The sequence below is a fragment of the Paroedura picta genome, chromosome 14, assembly GCF_049243985.1.
Source record: "Paroedura picta isolate Pp20150507F chromosome 14, Ppicta_v3.0, whole genome shotgun sequence".
Taxonomy (NCBI): Eukaryota; Metazoa; Chordata; class Lepidosauria; order Squamata; family Gekkonidae; genus Paroedura; species Paroedura picta.
In genome coordinates this window covers 7,072,873-7,087,292 of record NC_135382.1, presented here as the reverse complement: position 1 = coordinate 7,087,292, position 14,420 = coordinate 7,072,873, and the positions used below count along the sequence as shown (strand labels likewise).

The window sequence follows — 14,420 nt, the reverse complement described above, 5'->3', positions numbered from 1 at the left end:
CCGTGCGCTCTCCACCTAGTTGGTGTCTGAATTATCCCCCCCCCTTAAAGTCCCCTCGATTTCTCTAGGTTCTCAGCAGCGAGGGTCAGAGGGGTCCAAAGTCCGAAGAGGATACCCAGGGGGGCGCGAGCCTCCCATGCAGCCTTCTACCCGGAGTCCAATCCCAACCTAACCATCGGGGGTTAGGAATCAAATTTAACCTGGCATCCAAATAGAAGCTGTTCAGACTTAAGTGTGTGTGTGGGGTGATGACCACACCATAATGACCCTGGCTCAAGCTTCCAATTCTGCACTGGACTTCCTTAATGGGCTGAGTCCAGCTCTTTCCACCACCACCCCCTACCGTCATGGGCAGACAGCAGCAGACGGGGAGGAGAAGGATCCCACCTGCCCTGGGCTTTCGAAGTCCCGGGAAAGGTGGTTTCCTTGGGATTGGTGGGATTCAAAAACTTCCCCCTGGTCGGATCCGGCTTCCAGGCTCCCCTTCAAAAGCTGCGCAAAAAACAGCGATGACCAACAAGGAGTGCTAAGTCCGCACGCCAAGTCGCGTCTTCCAGCCGCCAGCTACATCCCCAGTGGCTCTGTCCTACGCAGCCCACCTGGATTTTAGCCGACCAGGGAAATGTTAAGGCCAGTCCAATGCCCGGTGGGATTTACTCCCGAGAAAGGTTCTACTTAACCAAAGCTATGGTGCCTTGACCCAAGCACCTTCACTTCGAAATACTGCAAGCAACAGGAGTATCTGGGCAAGGAATGCGCATAAACGGCAAGGTTTACTTAGGAGTAAACTGCATTGAATTTTCTTCCTAGTAACTAGCATATGTAAGGAGAACTGAAGTCTGAGTAAAGATGCCCCGGACTTGCTTCGGAGTAAATGCCCAGAGGATCGGAATCTGGCCTCTGCGCCTAAGAGAGCTGCGTCTCCGCTGCTGGGGTGCCCCTCTGAGCGCCCCCTCCCAAATATAAAATATCAAGTACAGTAAGCACACTGGCAAGCAAGGCATATTTGGGAGGGACACGATCCTTTGCAAGACACGCTCATCAGCGTGAGGGAAATTAAGGGTTTTTAAAAAAATAAATAAATAAAGGGAGAAATCTCCAACAGTATTTTAATACAGGTTCATGAGAATTTGACTGGTCGTTACCAGATTACACATTTATAAGCCATAAATAAAGCGTACAGAAACGATAAATTAATGCCGTCCGAATGGTTTACTGTCCCGGTAATATGAAACCTTCCTGGGTCCTAAAGTCCTCCTCTCCCCTTGATTTTGTATTCACAATTCTACGAGTCTTTTGATCTTCCGTTTCAAATTCTAACACCGGTTCACACACACATATTGGGGTCTCTTTCCTACCCCAAAGTAGATATATTTAAAACTCCCATAAACAAACAGGGAAAACAAAATGTACAAGGAGTTGCCTTTTTAAAAGCCCCCAAAGGAAATAAAATTAAATTGGCATCTGAGAAATAAACTAAGGGGGAAGCAGAAGCCCCTGGCGGCGGGAGAGCCTTTCTTGCCCGGCGTTGGCGAGGAAGAGGCAGAAGGAAGCAGCCCGCTCGGAGAGACGCCTCTCTTCCGAGGAGCAGAGGAGCAGCGCCCAGGCCCGACCGACCGTGGCAGCCATCCGCTGGGCCCGGGGCCACCCTGTGGCAAGTCGATGGTTCAAAAGATGGTTCAAAAGGTTATTACTCTAAAACCCGGGCTCCTCAAGGGCGACGAGGGAGACAAGAGGGGGCTCCGCGTCGGGCTCTCTGCTGTCCTGCCGGATCCTCAGTTGGCCGGGCTTCGGAGAGGGCTGGGCAGGGACTGGCGGCCGGATCCTGGCCAGGCTCTCTGGGGCTCTGCTGCTGCTGGTCCTCGGTTCGGCTTCGGGCCCCCTAGGAGGAGTTCATGATGGGTCGCGAGTAGACGCCTTGGTAATAGGCGGGGTCCCCGGCAGCGTCCAGGGCGCTTTTGTTCGCCACGGGGCCCATGGCCAGGCTGCCGGGCACCGGGGAGCCATAGCCGCCGGCAGCGTAGTGCATCACCTGCTCGTAGGCCTTGAGGTCCATTTTGGGGTGCTGGTGGGGGTGGGTGGGTGGGTGGGGGTGCGGGTGGGGGTGCGGCTGCTGCTCAGGGGAGGACATCAGGTTGGTGATGGAGAAGGGGTGGTTGAAGGCGTAGTGGTGCTCGGCCTTGAGGTGCGCCTCGTGGGCCAGTCCGGCGTGGGCGTGGTGCTGCGCCAGGAGGTGCTGGGCCTGCGGCTGGGCCGGCGATGGTGGAGCACGCTTGTGCTCATGGCAGGGGGAGGCGCCGGCGTGCGGTGACTCGGGGCCGCGGCTGGGCAGGTCGCGCTCGGGCGGCGGTGGCGGCGGCAGGGACTGCGAGGGCGCCTTCTTGTTGTGGCCCGACGGCGTCCCGGCCGAGGCAGGCGAGGCGCCCCGTGGCTGCTGCTGCTGCTGCTGCTGCTGCTGCTGTTTGGGGCCCGGCGGTGGCTTGTCACACTTGAAGCGCTTCTGGCGGCGCAGGTAGCAGCCGTTCTCGAACATGTTGCCCGAGTCCGGGTGCAGCGTCCAGAAGGAGCCCTTGCCGGGCTTGTCGGGCGAGCGGGGCACCTTGAGGAAGCAGTCGTTGAAGGAGAGCGAGTGGCGGATGGAGTTCTGCCAGCGCTGCTGGTTCTGCCGGTAGAAGGGGAACAGGTCCATGATCCACTGGTAGATCTCGCTCAGCGTCAGCATCTTGTTGGGCGACTGCTGGATGGCCATGGTGATGAGCGAGATGTACGAGTAGGGCGGCTTGGCGTGCGTGTAGCTGCGCCGGTAGCTTTTCGCGTCCCGCGAGCGGCCCAGCCCGCCCGCCTGTCCATAGGCGCCGCCGCCGCCCCCGCCGCCGCCTCCGACGGGGCTCAGGGCCGAGTAGGCGCCCAGCGCGCCCCCCATCGCACCTGCCTGGCCGCCCAGCGGGCTCAGGCTGGGGCTCAGGTGGGCTGCCATGCCGGCCATGGCTCCCGCACCCGGGGAGAGGCTCATGCCCGCCGGGCCCGCCGCATAGGACATGCCCATAGAGCCACCGGGTGCCACCCCGGCCATGTTGCCCGCCGGGCCCATGCCGGCCATGCCCATGTAGCCGTTCATCCCCAGGCCCGCATTCATGGACGAGTAACCCTGCAGAGGCGACAAGATGAAGGAGGCTGCGGTTAGTGGCAGGCGCCCCCCACCCTGCCCCGCGCCCGTGTCTCTCTCCGGCCTCGGGCACCCGGGGGACTACCGCACCCAGGGGCTCTCCGGGCAGGGAGGGGGGGGCCCTGACTGGAGATCGGCCCGGCTAAGACCCCGGGGAGTCCTGGCGGGTTGCCGCGGGCCAAACCAGAATCCTGGCGTTTGGACGCTGGCAGGGGAGCTACGCGGCGAATTTGGATTAAACGTATTTAGAAATAAGCAAGGTTGGGGTCTGGCTGGGTGCCGGTAGAAAAAATGACCCTTACCATCAGGGGAGGATCCAAAGTACTTAGAAGCAACTGGATCGTGCCCACGGCTCAGAGGAAAGTTCCGGGGATCACAGACCAGGATTCTAAACGCCCCCAAACCCGCCCACCCGCCGACTCCCGAACAAACGCCGAAGAACAGCCAAGCGAGGCGACGATCCCCCACCAATCTTAAATCGCACACACTGGAAGGAAGTCGTGTCCGTTTTAAGGGGACTCGCCCTGGAGGAAAACCTTTGGGATTTTCATGGGAGCAGGATTTGGGTGGGAACAAAAAACCTCTCCCGTGCTAGTTGGCCGCGGGTCTCAGTCCCCGAGGGCGGCGGACAGATTTCTCCTCTGTTAGTGATCTATCACAAACGTCTCCCAAGTCCCAGTTGCCAATCGGAAACGAAAGATCCCCTTTGATTTACTCCCCGAGTAACATTGCAAACCCGCTAGCAGCCTCGATTAGAAACCAAATGGTAAACCACAAACCGGTTAAGCGAGAAAGGGCTGGGGTGGCTTCGCGCTCCCTTTTGTTTTGCGTTTCCATTTTGCAGAATGCAGCGGGAACTCTCAAACCAAGCCCTCGGTGGTCGACCGCCCCCCCTCCAACCCAACAGGTGTGTGAAAGATCGCGGTGGGTTCCGGGGTCCGACACCCCAGCCCCAGCCGGGACCAGAAGCAGAGGAGATGAGTTGGGTTGATCTGCCCACAAATGCGTTGAGAATCACCCCGTGAAACTGGGTCACAACCAAGGACACCCCCCTCCCCCGCTGCAGCTCAGGACCCAGCCCGAGATGTACTTTGCATTGGTGTGTGTGTGGAGGGGGGGCGCTAATCCGAATTCTAAGGGCCAATCTGTTTCTGGGGGCACACGCCACTGAAGCGCGAGAAAGCACCCTAGTTTGTTCCTCATGGGTAAAGAAATCTGCCCCCCCCCCACACACACACACTCTCTAAACCTTTTGGTTGCGAGCGAGCGCTCAATGTTTCCCCTTGTCCCCCCGGCTTCTTATAACCCCCCAACGCCCTTCCTCCCCCCCCCCCCAACCTCTCTCTGCCAAACACAACTTTGTTAGGATAGCGCGGCTGGGCATGGCGAAAGGATTTGGAGGCTTCGCAAGTCAATATTTGATCACAAAGTTAATATTATCTCAAGGCTAACACCGCGTCGTATAAAAAGAGCGCGAGCGAGGCAGAAGCAGAGGGACGCCTGTTTTTAAGCCGCAGGAAGAGGCTGGGGGGTGGGCGCACAAACAGCCCGCGAGACCCCCGCGCGCGCGGACGCCCACCCTGCCGTGGCCAGTTACCTCCGGCTCGCCATAGTAGTTGGTCCAGTCGGCGTGTTCGTGTCCTTCCATTTTCACGACTCCCAGCATACTGGAAGGCGAGCGCAGGGCCGTTTAAAATTTAACAGCCACAACAAGCGACGGCGGAGGGAGAGAGAGCGACCCAAAAAAAGGAGAGGGGGGGAAGGAGAGGAAAACGCCCCCCCGCGGCAGAATGCCCTCCCTCCCGCCCGCCCGCCCGCCCGCCCGCGCTCCCTCCCTCCCTCCCTCCCTCCCTCTTATGTGTGTGCTTAGGGCGGGGGGGGGGGGGGGAGGCTCCCTCCTCGCTCTGCCGCCGCCGCTTGGGTGGCTTCGCCCGGAGAAGGCGAAGGGAAGGCAGCGGGCGGGCGGGCGGGCGGGCGGGTGGGGGGGCGGGAGGAGGAAGCGGAGTGGTGCAGTGACGTGAGCCCGGAGCTCTGGAGCCGCCGGCCACCTCGCCGGCCTCCAATCGCCTCGTCCCAGGCCGTCGATTTGAATACGCAGCCCAAGGCGGCGCTCCGGGGCACCCGCTGCTGTTGCGCGCTGCCTGGCGCCCAGGCGACTTCTCGGGCAGGTGCGGACTGGGTCCTCCCTTTGGGTCCCCAAATACCTCCCTCCCGGCCGCCACGGAGGTCCAGTGCCCTGGCTGACGGCTGGCCTTCTGGGGTCTCGCTCTCCAGCAGGGGAGGGGACTGGTTTAGGATGCTTTGGGATGCTTTGGGCCGATCCTGCGTCGAGCACGGGGTTGGACTAGATGGCCTGTATGGCCCCCTCCAACTCTATGGTTCTATGATGGTTAACCCCCCTGTGGACAGGCAGGAACCTGCTTGGTGAAGTGCATTGAGTTCTGCACGGGACAGACATGGGAAATCCACGGGTCTCGCCGCTGGGTCTGAAGGTGCTAGGCGGGAGGCTGGAGAGGAGGACCGGGACTGCGTGCCTCCCCAGAGCCAGGCCTCCTCAGAGCCAGGCGGGGGAGGGGAGAGGGGGGCTGAGGTGCACTCTGCCACTAGCCCGCTAAAAAAGGCTAAAATTTGAGGCAAGCCTTGGAAGGAGAGCAATGCCCCCCTCGTCCTTTCTAACCCTCAGCCGTGACGGCCTAATTGAGCCTCCATCTGCAGCAAGAGTCTATCTCGCTCTCCCGAGTGCAGGGGCTAAACCGTGGGGAATGAAAGGACATCCTCCTCCCCAGGGCTCCCCGGTGCCTCGGGCGCGGAACAGAGGCTTTCGACGAGCCCAGCTGTTATTTGGGGGCCAGGTGGTTCTTTCGCCTCCTGGGCTGTCACCAGTGCTTTCCCTGGCAGACAGGCAAGGAGCGCCAGAAGTCACCCGGCCCGGCCAGGCAGGCCAGAAAAGGGCCAGGCCTTCTCTAACCGTCCGTCAGAGACCAGGCCTTTGGGGGGCATGCAGAGCAAAGAAGTCGGGGAGGGCTGCAGAGGCCAGGTTTACTCAGAAGGAAATAGGGGCAGCTGGGAGAACTGAGCTCTTCCGAAACAGTCACTGGGGGAGGTCCAGGCACGCTTCTCCTTGGACACGTCTGGATGGGCGATCCTCCCGTTGATGACCAGCAGGCCTCCAAGTGCTTCCGGGCTTTGTAGGTCCCACTAGTTTTTAGAGGCTTGGGAGGCAAAGTATTGCTGGAAAAGGCCGGACTGAGGCTGGGTGACCCCCGAGGCGGGCGAGGCGCTGTCCAGCCGATGTTCAGCAAGCCTGAGCGAGAGCAAGAGAAGGGCAGGGTCGAGCGACTGAAGGGCCTCTTTGGCCCAGCCCCGGCCTGGTGGAAGGAGCTCCCGTTAGAGCTGAGGACCCTGCAGGAGCCCTTCCACCAGGCCTCTGGTTGAAGCTGGGCAAGGCGGCGCGTAGGAGGATCTTGTCCCTCCTCCAGATTGCCTTATTGTCATCTTCCCCAGCCAGTGTGGGGCGGGGGTTAACTGGGTGCGGAGGCTTTTACAGTTGTAATATTGGCATTATATGTACGCTATAATTTGTTGTAGTCCGCCGGGAGCCAGCTGTGCTGGGAGCAGCGGAATATAAATGTAGAAAGAAAGAAAGAAAGAAAGAAAGAAAGAAAGAAAGAAAGAAAGAAAGAAAGCCATCTAACCACTAGCTTCACAACCTAGGAGGGCTGACAGGGGTCCCCTGCCTGGGAAGGAAGCAGCCCCTGGTACCCCTGGTATACAGAGCCCACCGCACTCCCCCCTCATGCCAGGGAAGAAGAGTTGATTTTTATATCCCGCTTTTCCTTAACCAAAGGAGTCTCATGTTTTGCAATCACCTTCCCTTCCTCTCTCCACAACAGACACCCTAGGAGGTAGGTGGGGCTGAGAGAGGTCTGACAGAACAGCTCCAACAGGATTGTGACCAGCCCTGTTGGCTGCATATGGAGAAGTGGGGAAGCCAACCCAGTTCGCCAGGTCAGAAGCTGCTGTTCTTGACCACCATACCATCCTAGCTCTCAGGGGAGGAGGAGAGGTTGTGCTTCTGCGGCATGGGGAACCAGTGCCCTCCGGCATGGTGGGGGGTGGGGGTCACCAGGGCTGTCTCTTTCCCACCAGCCAGCTCCTTCCCCTTTTCCTCTCTGATGGTGAGCCAGCAAAAAATCCTGCAGGAAGATGGTGGACATTTGTTGCCCCCTAAACATGCCTGGGGCCACTTCTTCCCTAGAGGGACAAGAGGGGTATATAAGAGGGGCCTTAAAACTGGAGGCTCCAATCCCCACTTGCCTTGACATTGCCCGATAACCCCACAGCATTGCTCTGCTAGTTAAATTAGAAGAGGGGAAGCTTGAATGCCCTGGAGGGGTGGTGGGTAAAAGGGGGCAAAAAAGGGGGCTCCCTGCCCCTGGCTTGGCAAGAGGAGAAGAGCATGTCCCTCTGCCAGTGTTCAGATCTGGCAGGCAGGCCTGCAATGCCAGCAGCTTCACTCTAGTCCCCCAGGGGCCTTCCCCTTTCTGAGGCAGAGACCCAGGCCCAGCCTGGCTGAGCTGGACCAAGAGACAAATTGAAGACCAGTCCAGTTGATCCCATGAAGAAAAAAGCCAAAGAAGAACCGACAAAGCTGCACCAATGAATCTTCTTTACGCTGTTCAGTGTCCATTTCTATCAAACTCAGAAACATTCATGGAGCCAAATTAAAACACAGCCTGGATTCACACTAATTTATAATCCAAGCAAGTTGTGTTGGAATAGACAATGTCTGGTGTACAAAGAGAAGAAGAAGACCCTGAAGGGGGCAGCAGGAAGACTGTTGGATAGGTCAGAGCGTTCAGGACCTTTCTACCCTTTAAATGTTGCTTCTTGTCTGTCTCTAGATTGCTACTCTTAGGGCAATTTCCTCCTTCTTCTCAGAGGCTTCTTGCCTCTCTCTCTTCTTAGGCAGCCATGTAGACAGGTGCCTGTCCCTCTCTCCCCCTGCACTATCACAGTGTGTCGTTCCATAAATAAATCCTTTTATCTCCTTATCCTAAAATACAGCCTGTGCATATCTATGACTTATTTACCCTGCTAATAGCTTGCTCCTGTGTACAAACATACACAATCAAAAGTAATTTCAAGCTAAGACCTTCCCACTTACTTCCCCAAAAGATATAAATCTTGTCATAGCCTTTATTTGCTAATCTGCTCTGTGATTTCATCACAACAACCCTGTGAGGTAGGTGAGGCAGAGAGGGTCTGGCTTGCCCAAGGTCACCCAGAATGCTTCCATGGCTGGGTGGGTTTTGAACCTGCATGTCCCACATCCTAATCAGACTCTTGAACCACTTGGCCGCACTGGCTCTCAGCTGCCCTGCTGTCAGGGAAGGGCCATATTCCTCCCATTCCAACTGAACCACCAATCAAGCAGAGGTGGCAGTCCCACCTGGGCAAAGGGGCAGGTCCGGCCAGCTGTCAACTCCCTCCTTCATTGTAGTCACCTTGCCTGCTTGTCCTTTTGGATCCCATCCAAGTTCCTCACAGTGTGGGATGGTGGGGAAGCCTCTAATCTGGAGAACCAGACCTGATTGGGAATGTTCAGCCAGGAGAAAAGGAGGTTAAGAGGGGACATGATAGCCCTCTTTAAGTATTTGAAAGGTTGACACTTGGAGGAGGGCAGGATGCTGTTTCTGTTGGCTGCAAAGGAGAGGACACACAGTAATGGGTTTAAACTTCAAGTACAACGATATGAGCCTCTTGTGGCGCAGAGTGGTAAGGCAGCCGCCTGAAAGCTTTGCTCATGAGGCTGGGAGTTCGATCCCAGCAGCCGGCTCAAGGTTGACTCAGCCTTCCATCCTTCCGAGGTCGGTAAAATGAGTACCCAGCTTGCTGCTGGGGGGTAAACGGTCATGACTGGGGAAGGCACTGGCAAACCACCCCGTATTGAGTCTGCCATGAAAACGCTAGAGGGCGTCACCCCAAGGGTCAGACATGACTCGGTGCTTGCACAGGGGATACCTTTACCTTTACCTTTACAACGATATAGGCTAGATATCAGGAAAAAGTTTTTCACAGTCAGAGTTGTTCAGCAGTGGAATAGGCTGCCTAAGGAGGTGGTGAGCTCCCCCTCACTGGCAGTCTTCAAGCAAAGGTTGGATACACCGTTGGATTTTCTTGGATGCTTTAGGATGCTTAGGGCTAATCCTGCGTTGAGCAGGGGGTTGGACTAGATGGCCTGTATGGCCCTTTCCAACTCTATGATTCTATGATTCCCCACTCCTCCTCCACAGGCAGCCAGCTGGGTGACCTTGGGCCAGTCACAGTTCTCTCAGAGCTCTCTCAGCCCCACCAACGTCACAGGGCACCTCTTGTGGGATGAGGAAGGAAAGGTGATTGTAAGTAGAATCATAGAATCCTTCTTTAGAATCAGAGAATCATAGAGTTGGTCATCTAGTCCAACCCCCTGCTCAACGCAGGATCAGCCCAAATCATCCTAAAGCATCCAAGAAAAGTGTGTATCCAACCTTTGCTTGAAGACTGCCAGTGAGGGGGAGCTCACCAACTCCCTAGGCAGCCTATTGAACTGCTGAACTGCTCTGACTGTGAAAAATGTTTTCCTGATATCTAGCCTATATCGTTGTACTTGAAGTTTAAACCCATTACTGCGTGTCCTTTCCTCTGTCCCCCCCCCCCCGTGAGGGAGCTTTGGTCCTGTGGAAGGGCTCTTCTGACCGTCCGAGAGTTGTTTCCATCGGGGAAGCCTCTGGAGGAGGGAGAAGCCTGCCAGCTTGGCTGAGCTTAGCGGCAGTAGACCAGCCACTCTCACTGCATCACAGAGGAAGCCCAACGACTCCTCCAAACCTGGTGGGGAGAGTCCAAATTCAGATTTCCTGATTTTTGAGGCTTCTCTTAGCTTGCAGGAAAGGTGTGCTCACATGACACCCACCACACTTCAACGGCTGCTCTCCTTGTGCCTTTATGTTGTGTCAGTTTTGTCTCTGAATTCCTGCTTCCTATTCGAGCAACTGAAATTATTGCCAAGTATATGCAATTGCTCATTCATACAGTTCCCAAAATGGCATAAATCAAAATTAGAATCATAGAATCATAGAGTTGCAAGGGGCCATACAGGCCATCTAGTCCAGGGGTAGTCAACCTGTGGTCCTCCAAATGTTCATGGACTACAATTCCCATAAGCCCCTGCCAGCATTTGGTGGCAGGGGCTCATGGGAATTGTAATCCATGAACATCTGGAGGACCACAGGTTGACTACCCCTGATCTAGTCCAACCCCCTGCTCAACTCAGCATCAGCCCAAAGCATCCTAAAGCATCCAAGAAAAGTGTGTATCGAACCTTTGCATGAAGACTGCCAGTGAAAAGACTTCCCCCTTAATATTAAGCAAGTAAATAAGAATTCTGCATCTTCGGTGATAGAAAATTGCACCAGATTTACAGATCAATGCAGGCTAGGAAACAGACATTCAAGAGATACATGTAAAGGAAGGCCTACTTCTAGGGTTGCCATTAGTGGGGGAAGGGCAGGCTTGTCAGATCTAAGTTGGGAATGGACAGTACTAGGGAGGGCAAGGACCTCAATGGGGGACAATGCCATAGAGTTCACCTCCAGAGCATCCATTTTCTTCCAGGGAAACTCTCTGTCTTCTAGATGTTCGGTGTAATTCCAGGGGATCTCCATGTCCCACCCAGAGGCTGGCATTCATACCTAGCTCTCACAAACAGCAAGGGAGTAGAAAAATCCAGACTGAGGGTTGTGGGGGGGATGACTTTATGGTCATCTCCATCCTGATTTTCTTCTGGACCTGCTAGACTGGATTGCAATGCAGAGATGACAGCCTTAGGTAGGACCAGGGGATCCCCCAGAAGTCAAGCTCTCCAGATTACAGAAATCAGTTCCCCATGAAGAAAATGGGTGCTGAATCTTCAGACTCAATTCTTCTGCCAAAAATGGCTGCACTAGAGGGTGGACTCCGTGGCACTGTGGTCCATGTCCAACCCAGGCCCCACCCCCAAATCTCCAGGAGTGCTTTAAGCTGGATCTGGCAACCCTCCCCACCCTGTCCCCCAACAGTGGTCAAGGGCAGACATGGCAAGCTGATTCCAATGTGACATTAAGAAAAGAACTGGAATTGGACAGTACATATTTTTTCAATTGTGAAATGATGAATTCATTTTCCTTTGGCATTCTAGTATCTTATTGGTCATAGGAATATGTTATAATTGATAAGTGGAGGTGATGAGGTGTGTAACATGAAAACTAATAATATAGTGGTAAAATAGAGTTGTTATTAAGTTTGTTGTTGAGATTATGATGAGTAAGATGGTGGGAACAAATATTTTGCTTTCTTGCTTGTTTAGTCTATACACTCTGACATGTGAAGGATATTAAGTATTGGTAAAGTCTTAATATCCTGAAAAGTTAGCAGAGTGCCTTCATATGGCAAGGTAGCGCAGCGTGGGCAGAGTGCCTGCAGTGAGAAAACAACAAACAAAGAAAGACACCTTCATAGAATCATAGAATCATAGAGTTGGAAGGGCCATACAGGCCATCTAGTCCCATCCCCTGCTCAACGCAGGATCAGCCCTAACTAGGGTTGTGCACTGAGGCCCCGATTCGGACCGTTTCGGATCTGAATCGGCCCGATTTGGACCATTTCGGATCCGAAACAGCCCAATTCTGACTGGTTCGGATCCGAATCGGTCGATTCAGGCCGATTCGGACCGATTTGGACCGGTCCAAATCGATTTGGGGGCCAATGCAAGTCAATGGAGGCCATTGACTTGCATTGAAAGGCTCCCGAATCGATTCGGAGCTGTCTGAGCCGATTCGGGGCCAATGCAAGTCAATGGAGGCCATTGACTTGCATTAGAGCCTCCCGAATCGTTTCGGACGATTCGGGGCCAATGCAAGTCAATGTCTCCATTGACTTACATTGGAAAGCCTTCCCCCGCCTTCCCCGGGAGCTGGGAGGGAGGGGGTGCAAGTTGCACCCCTGAAACGTCTTGAGAATCCCAGGGAGGGTCTTCCCTGAGTCCCCAGAAAGTTTCAAGAAGATTGGACCAAGGGGTCCAATGTTAGGGGCTCCCAAAGAGGGTGCCCCTATCCCCTCCATCGGTTACAATGGAGTGTCAGATTCTTTAGGCTGAACATATTTCTCCATAGACTTCTATGGGGAATGTTCCTTGGGAGCCCCCAGGATGGGACCCCCTAGTGCAATCTTCTTAAGGGCATCCTTAACCACGAGGTGGAGAAGGTGGGCCGCACAGGAGATGTGCTTCAGGCCCATGCCCTTGACCGCCTTGGTCATGTTGAGGGCACCATCTGTCACCAAGAAGCCCTTGGTGACCCCCGTCCCACTACCTACCCACCCATCTACCATTCTACGAATGGTGCCCTCGATGTTGTCTGCTGTGTGCCGCACATCGAAGGGTTCGATGTGCAGCAAGGCATGGCGATAGCCTGCCCGGCAGCCCTCACCCTGCCTAACAGGCTCAACCCCACCCAGCACCTCCCGTACGTCCCACCAATGCGCAGTCAGCGAGATGTACGCATCCTGCGCATGACATGATGTCCATATGTCCGACGTGAAGTGTACGGTCCCTGAAGCTCGGGACATCTCTACCTCCACGCGGCACCTGGCTACCCTATAAAGAGAGGGCAACACTGTTCTGCTAATCGTGGTATGACTAGGAGGCGTGTACCAGGTGGATATGCGACGGCATAGTCGGTGGAAGTACATGTTGTCGGCCAGACGAAAGGGGTACCCACCCACGGCCATGAGCGCAGCTAGGTCATGGTTCGTGGCCCTACACCCTGCCTCAACCCCCCCTTTTGGCATGCCACTGCCAGCCCGGGCAAGCATCTCCACCATGGTCGCTTGCCTCCCTCTATCTCCACCCGCCCCCTGAGAAGAACTCTTAGGGAGAGCTCTCGAGGTGCAGGTCCCAGGTAGACTCTCCAGCCCCGTGCTGATAGGTTGTGCCTGCGCAGGCACCCCACTGCCAGCCTGTCTCTCCCCTTGAAGCAGGACAGCCTGGTGGTGCCTCTTCAGGTGCTTCATGAGGCTGTTAGTCGTGTAGTGACGCTCTTGCTTTCCACGATTAACCCTCTGCCTACAGAGCTGGCACTCTGCTAGGTGGGTTCCCTCCACTGTCTGGAAGTAATTCCAGACTTTGGAGCCTTTGGACGACGCAGGCTGGCTCGCAGCCTGCGAAGTCCTCTGAGCTGCCTCCTGTGAGGAGCTCGGGCCGGACACACTGTGTCCTGAGGTGGGGACAGAAGGAGGTGAGAGAGGGGGAAGGGGTCAAGATGGTGGGGCAGGGGGTGCTACCTCCATCTCTCCCTCTTGCACCACCTCTACCATCTGCTCCTGTTCCGACCCCACCCCCAATTGAAGCCTGCTGGATCCTGGAGGAGAAAGGGGAGTAGACTGGCGGGCCAGTCCCTCACCCATCTCCTCCAGGGCTCTCTGCACCCCCTGATGCCTGGGGACATGAAGGACAAGCCACTCATGTCCCCAAGGCTCACCCCGAGGGAGAGATCAGGCAACTCCTCCTGACGCCCCCATGCCTCGCTAGCAAAAGGAGCGGCACGAGGGGCTGCCTGATCAGCAGGCCCCGCAGAAGTGCCAGCAAAGACCCCTGCCTGACGCACCTTAGAAGGGGGCGCCCCGGCAGCCGGCTCAATAAAGAGACCCTTGCGGACACTCTTTATTGCACCACTCCGGCCAGAGGTCGGAGTGGTGGAAGGTCGACCCAAGACAGGCCTCTTCTCACTCCCCTCCACCCCTCTAGTTTTCTGTAGGGCCTTTTCCCCAGGGCCTCTAGCCTGACCTTCCTTCTTCCCACTCATGTTCCCTTGGACAAATGTTTCCTACTAACTGTCTGTAATCTAAGAGACAGGGAAATTTGAGGCCCTACCACTAACTGCCCTAACACCTGTTTCTAAGGAAACCTTTAAACTTATAAAACCCTCCCACCATCTACCTGTTTAGTTTTTTTAGACCCTAAGCTGACCTAACTTCTATGGAGTTTTCCTGTTCTCTCTCTCTCTCTCTCTCTCTTTTTTTGTTAAACTAAAGCACAATTTTATCTACGTCCTTCTTGAAGACCAGTGCCATATACAATGGGACTATGACATCTTGTGATTTTGATGTGATGCCCCTGCCCTTGCAATTTAGGTGTAATTGAATCAATTGCCCACATTATATTATACTGTGACTTTTATAA

General features: G+C 55.5%; 1 protein-coding gene across 3 annotated transcripts; it reads right to left on the bottom strand.

The window, feature by feature from the left end:
* Nucleotides 1-1,092: 1,092 nt before the first annotated feature.
* On the bottom strand, nt 1,093-4,953 carry FOXA2 (forkhead box A2). Of its 3 annotated transcripts, none has more exons than XM_077310319.1 (2): nt 4,764-4,953; nt 1,093-3,148 (listed from the first exon to the last, which is right to left on the bottom strand). In XM_077310319.1, the coding sequence occupies exons 1-2, from the start codon at nt 4,830-4,832 to the stop codon at nt 1,883-1,885; spliced, it is 1,335 nt and encodes a 444-aa protein (XP_077166434.1). In that variant the 5' UTR covers nt 4,833-4,953; the 3' UTR covers nt 1,093-1,882. The 3 variants fall into 3 exon arrangements, with proteins under 3 accessions (XP_077166434.1, XP_077166435.1, XP_077166436.1); XM_077310320.1 differs by lacking the exon at nt 4,764-4,953 and adding an exon at nt 3,469-4,436; XM_077310321.1 differs by lacking the exon at nt 4,764-4,953 and adding an exon at nt 3,946-4,436.
* Nucleotides 4,954-14,420: the final 9,467 nt, after the last annotated feature.